The 11,996-nt window shown below is 37.3% G+C and overlaps 2 protein-coding genes across 3 annotated transcripts; both read right to left on the bottom strand.

The window, feature by feature from the left end:
- Positions 1-2,664: 2,664 nt before the first annotated feature.
- On the bottom strand, positions 2,665-5,296 carry LOC141602667 (putative purine permease 5). Of its 2 annotated transcripts, none has more exons than XM_074422834.1 (2): positions 5,071-5,296; positions 2,665-3,942 (listed from the first exon to the last, which is right to left on the bottom strand). In XM_074422834.1, the coding sequence occupies exon 2, from the start codon at positions 3,923-3,925 to the stop codon at positions 2,747-2,749; it is 1,179 nt and encodes a 392-aa protein (XP_074278935.1). In that variant the 5' UTR covers positions 3,926-3,942; positions 5,071-5,296; the 3' UTR covers positions 2,665-2,746. The 2 variants fall into 2 exon arrangements, with proteins under 2 accessions (XP_074278935.1, XP_074278933.1); XM_074422832.1 differs by having other exon boundaries at positions 2,665-3,945; positions 5,071-5,294.
- A 3,128-nt stretch (positions 5,297-8,424) lies between these two features.
- On the bottom strand, positions 8,425-9,034 carry LOC141602686 (monothiol glutaredoxin-S1-like). The gene has a single exon (XM_074422837.1). The coding sequence runs from the start codon at positions 8,938-8,940 to the stop codon at positions 8,617-8,619; it is 324 nt and encodes a 107-aa protein (XP_074278938.1). The 5' UTR covers positions 8,941-9,034; the 3' UTR covers positions 8,425-8,616.
- Between the last annotated feature and the right edge of the window lie 2,962 nt (positions 9,035-11,996).

The following is an 11,996-nucleotide window of genomic DNA, read 5'->3' as shown; positions in this document are numbered from 1 at the left end:
ACCTCCCACCCCAGCAGGTAAAGATCCCCCAGTCTGTCCATTACCCTCATTCTGATTAACAGTTTGCATCTCAGTATCTTGCAGGCTACCATTTCCACTCCTATTGGGATGAACTTCTATTGGACTTACACCCACATCACTCATAACAACATCTCCCCCGACCATGCGTATCCCCTCTCTCATTCTCATCCATACCTATCTCCACATACTACCCAAGTGGAAAACAACATGGCTTGCAAAAGGTTGAGCAGTCACTCTAAACCTCATTCCTGGGAATACCCTCCCCCCAGGTGTAAGCCCAAGATCAAAGTCAACCACTCTTTCTGGTGACTCTCTTCCTTTGTGGTCAAAATTCCTTCCCTCATTATTAAGACGTACCCTAGAGGATAAAGAACGGGTTGTGGATGGGGTTGCTCTAAGATCCATATTAAACATAGTGTGATTACTACTTGCTTGAAAAATTACAAAGCCTCTACCCTTTGTTCTGTCAAACATACCATTTATATTAGACACAATGGATGCAATACTTTCCCTACATTGTGAAACCTTGTGACCAATCTTCCCACATTTGATGCAATACTTGAACACCACCACATATTTGAACTGTACCCATAACAAATAACCCCATCCATTGCCAGGAAAAAACCCGGCATTAGAGGTTCATTCAACTTCACACAAACCTTCAACCTCAGAAAATCATTTTCAGGAATCCCCTCAAAGTGTTCGATAAAGAAATGGTTACTCAGTAACTTACCTGCCACTTGGGCAAATTCCATGGTCAGATATTCAAATGGCAATCCACAAACCCTCACCCAGATTTCTGCAAAAGGAAATCTCACAGTCCTTGGTACCGTATCAGGGTACCACCTAGCAAAAACCATGACAGCCCCATCAATCGTCGCCATGCTTCTTGTCAGGAGTCCCTCAATATCCTCCACTGCCTCACAATGTAATACATAAATCTCGCCCATTTTAAAAGTTGTGATTCTACCATTGGTGTGCCATTTTTTCTTGATGCCATCATTCACCAACTCAACCTCGAACAACCTGTAGTCCACCAGGAAACCAAGCACACATTGACCCCAAAACTCCCGTGACCTTCCCAACTTTGCTGGATCAACATTCATAACTCCCCCAGTTCTAGGGAACCACCACAGGTTAGAGTGTAAAGGGTTCATAGGATTGAACTCGGCATTTGGGTGAGGATGATGAAAATTTTGATGATTATAAATGTTTTGATGAACATCATGTCTGAAAGCTTCATCTCCATTTCCATACCTGCCAAACTGGATTTCAAAGTCCATTTTCGAAAAATTCGAATTCGGACTAACAGTTGTTCGTAGATGGTTTTTTTTATCTTTTTTTGAAGTAATAAAAGTTGATTGATGAAATTTTGATGCATTTCAACCCCCAATTTTAAGGAAATATATAGTGCACAAAGAAGGGGAAAAGAGAAGCTTGGGAAGTTCAACAGAAAAAATTCCCAATCCCTACAGAAAGAGAACTCCGGATTGACAGCAGGGTCTTGAGCCACACAAAAAACCCCAGCCACCAATTAAAATCCCTGAACTACAATGATTATTGACAATCAGAAGAGAATATGAACAGTAAAAGCCCCGTCCTTTCAATAGGAAAGCTGGAAAACCTAAAACCTACCCCAAACACTCGCCCAATTAACCACCCAGAAAGCTAATAATTAGAAATTATGATCATAATAGGAGGAATAAAATCATGCCTTTTTCAGAAATATTATTGGGTTAATCAACCACCCAATGGATTAGTTTAGAGAAAACAGGAATTTATTTGGGGAAGCTAAAGATTCAGATGGGTGATTAATAGACTTAATGATTGTAAAGAGGGTAGAAAACATAGAGAAGATAAATGAACAAAGTAAACACGTGCTCTTTTAAAAGAGAGAAAGCTCTCACTAAATTTTAGAGAGAAATATAATACTAGACATAGATTTGTGTTTGTACGGAGTACTCCTTATGAGTTAATTATTGTTACAATATACTACTTATAATACGTAAAAATAAAAATACTATGAAATGAATTGCGGAAAATGAGATGATAAGAAAGATCCACATGGTAAGTAGTTCTAGTTTCTTCTTACCTTTCGCTTCACATAAGATTTTTTATTTACAACATTTTTTTTAAACTATTACTGATGGTAAAGCTACTAAGTATTGTGGCTTAGATGCCCATATGTCAACTACCTTTCATATCACCCATTTATTTATTAAAAATTCTATTTCCACATGTATTATTTTAGTAGGTAGATTTTTTTTGTAAGACCATTTAAGCTACTAGCTCCATGGAGCTAGTAGCTCAATTTAAGTTAGTTGATGGAAGTCTTTCGATGGTTGCAAGTAAGCTTGAAATTTTTTTTTTTATGAAAGTTCTTTTGGGAAATCATTGGAGATGCTCTAATAATTGAAACCTGCAACATGTTTTGTAATTGTAGGAATTTGTGTAAATTTATAGGTATTGTACTTGTCTCACAAAACAATTGTCAACCATGCATGCACTGGTGCACCCATTCTTCATGGATGTCAATTGTCAACCAAGCAAACATTTGTCCATGATTCTTGTGTGGAGCAAAACTTCGAAAGGAGAGTTTAAGCTAGTTTGATATTAACAAAAACTTAATAGAAAGATGACATGCTTAAGATTGTCTAGATATTAAGACATATAATCAATTAATTAATTAATCATTCCAATAATAAATAAAAAATGCATTTATGCATCAATTAGATGTAGCTGACTGATCAATCACAGTCTGATTCGAATTTATAGACTGTTCACTATTTGGATGAACACTAGAACTCCCATAGATGTATGAACAAAACCCCCAGAAAGTAACAACCAAAGCGAGTATCTTAAACCCGCTCACAGGGTCATGTAACAGTATAATGGCTGCTATGCTTGTTAGAGGCACCCTTACTGCATTAAGAACCCCTGCTAGCATAGTTGAGGATAAGAACAATATCGAGGTCGCACCCAATATACCCAATTGGAAAGTAATACCTCCCCAAATGAGAACCATGTAATATGAGTTTTTCCCACCTTTGAAATTCCTTGCTTCTGATGCCATTTCTTGGAAACTTCCGTCTACTAGGAGGCCGATTGTGGTAAAAATGAATCCCAGGAAGGAAACCATAACTTGTTGCTCCAGAACGACATGGAATGAGACCCTTCCCAAATACTTGACAAAGACTAGCTCAGAAAGTGCAAAAATTAGCCCGTGAAGGGCAGATCCCAAGATATCCATTATAAAGCCAAGGATATACTGACTTTTACTCACGGTACCATACAAATCTGAGTCGGAGTCTAAGGCAATGATGGTTAAAGAAGCAGTTATAACAACAATAGAGTTCATTATGGAAGCGTTTAGCAGATTTCCCACAAGAAGATAACCAAATAACGCAGAAAAGATGAGGGACGAAGACGCTAGAAGAGAAGCAGTAGAGGCTGGAAGGTACGCGTAGGCATATGCATACATGAGGTTATCAGCAGCACTCAGAAAACCAAGGACTACATAAGAAACCCCGAGTTGCCAGGTTATACGGGTTGGATACGTTTTACAAAAGAAGTATGTGGGTATCAAGGCAAGAGCAGTAAGCGGCCAACCAACAACTGAAATCCAACTGATAATCCATTTGCTCTTCCCACCATTTTCAAAGTAGATACGAGATAGAAGGCTTGAAGCCGGAAATGCTACAAGCATTGCTCCTATGCTCAGGATTAGAAGCACCCAATATGAAACAGACTTTCCTTTGCATGATTCTGCGGTTGTTATTACGAACTTGTAAATTTGATTGCTGATCGACTTGGATGATCTCGAGTTAGTCTCAATTGTTCTATCCCCTAACATGGCTTCCCTTAATGAAGTATCTGGTTTTCCAGAGATCTCCAAGTCAAACATTGATCTGCAGGGCAACCCTGCTAATAAATATGACAGATTTAGATGTTAGGTGCATTAAAAAGTATGCCTAGTTTTTGAGTTTGCAACGTGTAGGAAATTATATCTTTAAATTCAATGCATCTATTATTTGATTATTTCCATGTGTAGACCGCAGAATAGGAGAAAACTAATTAGTGACGCAATTTTCCATTTCCAATCGAGTCAAAGCTCACTATTTTTTAATTCACGATCATAATGAAATAAATGAAAATCACTCACTAAACTGGATACACTTTTTCTTATTGAGACGTAGTTTTTTAATGTAATTCTCGACGCAATTTTCATTAGTTCTGAAATACATTCTAGCCCACAAGGGCCGTCAATTAAAGCCATTTGGCCTACTACTAACCGAAAACAAAAATTAGTTGGATCATCCACAATTCCAGTGCCTCATTCATCTTTTGCCTATCTCTCCACCTACCTCTATCTACTACACCAAAGAATTTTAATCTTTGATGATCATCTAAGAAGTAACAGAAAGAAAATGCACTTGTTCGGATATCATGATATATTCCAGACACACACACAAATCGACAAATGGATCAACTCGCTAGTTTTTTATTGTTTGTGACATTTAAATGTGACTTGCCCTAAATGCTAAATCTATGTTCAAAAATCAAGACCATCTGATCACTTTTCACCAACAATTCTCAGACTTCGCTACTACGAGTGCGGCGTACTCAATTTATGTCCGGGTGTAGGCAATATCCGTCTTAAGCTTTGTGTCTCAGTACTCATTAGTCATTAATCCATGTCCTAGAAGTTTAGAACAGAGATAAATACGGAATATTTGTAATTAAATTTTCAATTTCTTTCTAAGTTTCTCAATTGAATTACTAATCTTCGAATGAGAAACATTAAATCTCGGCTCCGCCACTAATCCAGAATGAGGAGTCAGAACGACAAAGCTAATCACACAAATAATAACTAGGATTACAGAAGAAGTAGAGAGACAGAGTGAAATAACAAAAAACCAAACTTGAAAATTGTGTCACAAAATGAAGAATATATTGAATGTGAAATAGTGAATTTAAATATGTATAAATAATGAAGAAAATTAAAAAAAAAAAAAAAAAAAGGGTAGTTGGCAAAATTAGAAGACGTACCTCCTGCCTCCTGGTGCTAGCGTTGAAAGGTTGGTGGCTAATTACAGATTTTTTATTGAGTAAACGAAGGATATAATACCATACAGAGAATAGAGAATGATTGTAGTCCGTCATTATTATTTCCTTATTATGTTGTTTGGTTGGACCTCATTCTTTAATGGGTTTACCCGGAAGCTGCAGCTTATTGGCTGCCAGACTGAGGATTTCACATCATCATACCTTTCCCCGAGTCAAGATCTTCTCCGCTTCCTGAAAATGGAGAGTCCGTTTCCTTTTAACGATCCATATTGTATTCTGTCAGCATTGAACGGTTCATGGGTCGGTTCACGAGTTAACCCGACCCGTTTAACTCGAAAATGACTTGCCCAATATAGCCAAAACCCGAAAACATGGCAAACCCGAACGAATCCGACCTGAATTAACCTACCCCAAACCCGTCTCAGTTGACCCGTTTGTCGGGCCTTATCCTATTATGCGCCATGCGGTAGGTAGTAGGAGACAAACTGAAGAACATAACGGCTTATGCTATGCCCCCTATTTCGCTAAACTTACATCTTTCCGAAGCTTGGGTTTCGGCCTTTCGATAGGGTCATTTCCACATTCATCGCCATGATAGCAGCTCATTTTAATTCATTAATGCTGCTGCAAATCTTCCAGGCTTGTAATTTAGCTAACGCCTTTTTGCTTACCTTCTTGAAAATTTCCTAACCAATGAGAAGCTTTGTTTCTTATTCTTTTTCCTGATTATTTATGGCTATTGGTATAACTCAAAATCTTTGATCGGAGAGTACGATGACATGGTACACCGAGTGGAACTGAGAATCACTCCTAAGTCCTAGCTGGTTATGCGTTAAAGCGAGCTGTAATGCTGATTACTTGGTGATCAATTGAGTATGCACATAAGATGTTTGATGAAATGTTTCACAGAGATTAGGTGGCAAGGACTTTGTTCATTTTAAAGGGAGTTGTGTGAACAAGTTTAGTAGGTTTTTGGGTTTTTGGATTTGGGAGATAGCGTCAAGAGCAGCTTGGTACACGGTACTATGGTATACCGTATATGTGCTGTGACCCTGTGACCCTGTGACAGAGTCAGGATTTGAAGTTAGGCGGCTAAACATAGATTACAAGTCCAGGGGAAATTGTAATTCAATAGAGTAACTTGAAAAACTTTAAAAGTTGAAAATAAAAGATTTGTATTTTTCTTCGCTTAGGGGAATGGCAACCCTCACCCCCCACTCCCCGCCTGCGCAACCACTGTCTGTGTGATTATGATTTGTGGAATTTCAATGGTGTTTCAAGCATTGAAGATTGGGAATAAGTTTGTGCTTATGGTTTGCTAAAGAGGTACTACCGCAATCATATATCTATTGTTAGTGTAGATTAGTTTTATTGTTTGTACTTGTTACTTTGTTTCCTGAAAAGTGTTGAAATTTAATTTGGAAAAATGATCAATAAAATGGTACCATATATTTTTTAGTGTTCTTACAGAAATATCATGAGAAAGTAATGCAGAGATCAATAGGTGACAGCTAAAGGCATCTGTAGCCTGATATTTTAGATAGATTTTAGTAGAGAAGGTGCACCCTTGATGTGTAGTTATATCAAGGTCAAGTTCCCATTATCTGTTCTGTCGTATAAGAGAAACATTGGCAAACTGTTGGAGTATCAACCTACGTGTTGATCTGTTAAAGAAACTCTTTCCAAAAGATGATTCTTGGCATGAAGGATAGATATTTAAGCATATGTAGAAAAAGGGTACACACATGGACAATATCTTTTGGGACCGTCTATCCTCTACTGTCGTTGTTCTTGAATAGACAAAGAAACATAATACTCAGGACACCTCTATAGGCTGGATTCCCAAATGGATGTGACATCCTGAATTGATTCCTTTCTTGTTTTCTGATGCTCGTAGCCAATTATCGGTAATTTGTGGTCACTTTGTATGTCTATGCATTTTATTCAAGTGTCCCAGTGGTTTGCTCCTGCAGCTAGGTAGTGGAGTCGGGTGCGCGCAACTTTACCCTTGCTGTAAAATATCAGAGAATCTATTTTCAGATGATTCATAATGAGCATTATGTATTTGCATTGTAAAATGCATCAATACTTGCCTGTTTCATGATACAAGAAACTTAAGAGTTTAGAAGCCATTTTGCATTATTCAACCATATTTCAAAGCTGAAGAATACTAAATTTATGGAATCAACCTCATATGATGTATGCATATTTGGAAAATTACAGATGAGGAATGCTTAAATTTTTTTCACAAATCAAAGATTGAAGCTCAATGTTTGTTAGTGATGCCATTTGTTTTTAATGATGTTTAGCTTCTAATGTTAAGTTGCATGAATGTGGTTCTCGAGTGTGGATAAGATCATAAGACGTATGTCACATGGGTATGAAGTAGCTGGGAAACGTAATGCAAAATAAGTATGTTTTCTAGCACACGATGGAATCCTGAATACTCTGTCTAGACGTGTCGTAATGATTATTTTTCTAGGGATAGCGCTCATATGAGTGTTCATTTTCTAGGCAGCCATGCGATAACTTAGCCTTTCAGCATTTTAACAGCCTGTGCTTGTTTCACCCTTTTTATGAATTTTCTCCTAAACATTTGTCCAAAACACTTGTCCAAGACTGCTAAAAAGAGGGCCGTATGGAATGAGGCCTCATGGGTGCAACGATCCATAAACAACTCTAGCTTCCACGGGCTGCGACCTAAAATTGAGCTTGAGATCATTTTCATGGATTTCAGTTCTTAAACCAGTTTCCATATTTCCAATGGAGCCAAAGATTCATTACTCTTTGGTTCTGGATTATGATGGAATAAAGCAAAATGGCTCACTAAAGTGGCTGCGCTTCTTTCTCTTGTGAAGTAGTGGTCCTTCGATGCAGTTCTCGACGCAATTTTCATCTTGGGTCATTCGGAAACAGCCTCTTTGTGTTGCTAACACAAGGGTAAGGCTGCGTACATCCGACCCCCCCTTACCCCGCAATTTGCGGGAGCCATTGAGGCACTGGGGTAATGTTGTTGTTGTTGTTGTCAGTTCTTAAACCAGACATTTGAGTAACATAACTAGGCTACCTGACTTAATATCAGGTTCAGTTTTACATGGATTATTGTCAATCTCCATTGTCCTATTTAATACAGTGTAAGTTTGCATGTTCAACTATTCTGGGGACCTAAGACTTAATAACTTGCCATTAATGATTTGTCCTTGGACTTGCTTTCTTTGCTGTGGAAGTTTTCTTACTTTTTCACCTGTTTTATGTTTTCATTTTCATATTGCATAAGAATGTGCGAACTGAAGTCTGGGTTAAAATTTCAGACTTGCAGGCGCATAAAAAAAACTATTTATTGATTTAGCCGATTAATCATTCAAGTAAAAGTTGTAAAAACTTTATTACAAATCTCTTTTGTAATTGATACAATTTGCCTCTAGTTGGGCATTTTATAACTGTTTCATTTCATTCTGCTAAGTATTTTTTCCCTCAAAATGGGAAGACATATCTAGTGTAAGAGCTGGGACAGAAAAGAAGAGCTTGTTAATTAGTTCTATTCCATATCCAAATAGCACCCGCTTCCATGAGCATAGGTACAAGTTTACCTTGAACTTGGAGGCTGATCACATCATTAGCTCCTCCTACGAGCTTTTGGCCTATGAATACAGCTGGTACACCTTGCTTACATCCTATCTTCTGTAATGTTCGATCAATCTCCCTCCCATTGGGAAGTTCATCCAGGTCATAAACTATTGGATTGGCTCCATAACCGCTTATCAGCTGTTTCATTGAATGGCTCATGCAACAGGAGCTTTTGCTGAAGATAACTACAGGTTTGTCTTCCACTAGACGCCTCACTGTTTCCATCACTCTTAATAATGTAATATTATGATGACAAAGAGGACTCTTAAAGCTTTAAGGTAGTGTTTGTTATATTTATCGTAAGAACTGATGGATTGTGTTGTTAGAGAAATGGTTTGCAGGTCTCTATTTATAGAGTTTTGGTGGGTGTCTTGCTTTTGTAAGAATTGCTGATAAGGGATACTAAATGCTGTGAAAGTGAACCTTTTTCTGTACTTGATTCCTTCTGATGCTAATGGAATGGACAGTGGCTCTTGACATCTTGGATCCATGAGCTATAAAGGAACATGAATGTCAACTCTGAAGGTGCGACGAAGAGCCAACAGGTAACAAGACGACAAACTAGCAGTGTAATGCTGCCTTACCTTTGAACTTGCCTTAATTGCTGTTTATAATTCAGTATCATGGTAACAGTTTTGGCTCAACTGAATATATTGGTAGTTTTCAGTAGAGTTGGCAAGTCTAACCCGGCCCGATTATCTATGGCCCGAACCCGACCCAGGCCCGACGTGATATTGACCCGACCCGATGCTGACCCAATTAAATTGATGACCCGATCACCCGACAATTATTAAGCTTAATTTTTATCAAAATGAAAGTGATTTTGTGTTTAGATTGATATGTTTGACTTAGTAATGAAGTAATTAAACCAAATAATAGGTTAAAAACTAAATTTAATGGTAAAAAATGGTAGTAATGCGATTAAGTAACCGGACCCGACCCAAACCCGACCCGATACATCATTTGACCCAAAATAACCCGATAACGACCCGAACCCGACCCAACCCGAAAGGGTATGCTGACCCGACGTGACCCGACTTGATTGCCACCTTTAGTTTTCAGTACTTCACAGTTCACATCACATGGTATATATGCTATGTCATTTATCCTTTATTATTTAGACATGTGATTAAGTGACCTATTTGTTTACCTCAAACCCCGTTAAACTGAATCAAAATATCAGTCTTAGGCAGGAAACATTTATAGTTGTGAGTCCTGTGACTGAACTAAACAAGCGAGGTTACACTTATCGTAAAACGTTGGAGTAACATTTATTTAGATTCACTACATTTTTCCTTTGGGCCGTTCAAATTAATCCACTGCAAATCTACTTTGGGTAAGACGCCCATGTGAATGTGGACCTTGGTTTTCTCCTACATATTTTTTCATCTCATAAAATATTATACCAAGAGCAAATGTAGTGAACTCCAGTGAATAGAGGAGTACTACATAAACACTGATGTAAAAATTAAACTTAGCACAGTTCATATGCCAATTTTTTATCAAGCACAAAGTTATTAAAAATTAGAAAGAGACGTTTATGTGCCGTTGCCAAAGCCCACTCAAGCAATGCAAAGTTATGCCGATTACATGTTGAGCTTAACTATCTGCTTTGGATATATGGATGTCATATGCTACTTGATTTATATTCATGATGATTATTCTATCTTAGTGGTTATGGCCTCGACTTAATGCAGAGTTAACTTCGATTCCTATTTCATTTAGTCACAGATGTGCCTTATAGTTGATAGTTCATGGAAAAAAGTGGTGTGAACGAAATTCTGCAAGAAGAAATTTGGATAAATAGCTTAATGTATAACCAAGAGCCATTTTTGTTCCCCACTTTCTTTGATAAGCTAGGGACAACTGACCTCTTCTACACAAACCATAGGACACTCTTCTATTTGTTGATTCCCTGCATTCACTTTGGTATCAGTGTGGATTGTGGAGTTTTGAGCACTTTAGACTTCAGTGCCAGGGATAGAAATTTACATATTTCCTCTAGTTTTTATTGTTCAATATAAATATTTTTTTTCTCTCTCATTTTCTAATGAAGCCAAGTATTAACTTTTCTTTGGCTTTTGAATGTTATAATAATAAAATGGTTTCTTTACTGCTTGCTTTTGTTGTAAAATAATAGTCGCTTTACACATTTCCCGTTACAGCTTATGAGTGATACAAAAATTACGTCTCTGAATATACTTTTACCTAGGGACAAACTTGTGTAGATCCTGCCAATCTGCCATCGTTTACTTTGCAATTGTTGTTTGCATTTAAGACACCAATGTAATATTATTATGTTCAATATCTAATTTCTCAATTATTGAGCAGACTAAAAGGCTTTCCTATTGCTTATATCATCATTATCTGTGGTTTTCAACTCAAGTCTACATTGATGAGATATTGGGGTAGTGATATAGATTAGTTATTTGGTAATTTTGGTTTCATGATTATATTATTACTGGGTACAACCGTAGTGCGATAGGCCTTTTGGGGCATTTTTTCTACATTATAAGCATCCATCCTAACATATTAGGACCACTCACAAATTTCTTTTTTCTGTCTTTTTAAAAAAAATTAAAAAAAACACTCTTTTCTGTTATACTCCATATATCACTCTGATATTTTACTTATTTACACAAGGATAACACTAAATAGTGTTGGTTTTAATATTTTTGAAGGGAATCTAGTGACATAAATGAAGGTGAAGGTGAAGGTGAAGGCAGTACGGAAAGTGGGCGAGTTAATCTTATCTGAAGGACATATGGGAAAGTTGCAAAATCGGTTCGTAGCATCTCCTGACATATGATGATGTCCAAGTTGCCAAAGAAGGTGATCCATAGCATCTTTCTCTACATTTCTAGATAGCTCATTGGGGATTTTTTATGCTTTATTAATGCTGTGGATGCTATAAAGGGAAATTCTTATTCTTGGTCCACCTGAAATTATATACTCAGTTCTGGCATATGTAGTAACCAAATGTAGGTTGCTTTTTTTTGCATGAATCTTATCACTTCTGCTTCAAAATCGTTGTCACTCTTCAGAGTTCTGACATCAGATCATAATATGCCAGACGCGCTTTTTGTACGTCAGATTCTCTGGCTACACGCGTCCACCTTCTGTGTCCAAACTTTGTCTGTTCCATACACAGTTTTCCCATGTGTTTATCATTGTGTTTGTTTTCTAATTAGTTCTATTTTTCACCCTTGTTAATATGCATGAATTGTGATCTGTGAACATATAGAAGTTACAATGAATTGTTTTGCATTCGCACTCTTTTC

Source organism: Silene latifolia, chromosome 1 (genome assembly GCF_048544455.1).
Source record: "Silene latifolia isolate original U9 population chromosome 1, ASM4854445v1, whole genome shotgun sequence".
NCBI classification, from domain to species: Eukaryota; Viridiplantae; Streptophyta; class Magnoliopsida; order Caryophyllales; family Caryophyllaceae; genus Silene; species Silene latifolia.
The sequence above is the reverse complement of the archived record's forward strand: the minus strand, read 5'-3'. Positions and strand labels throughout refer to the sequence as shown.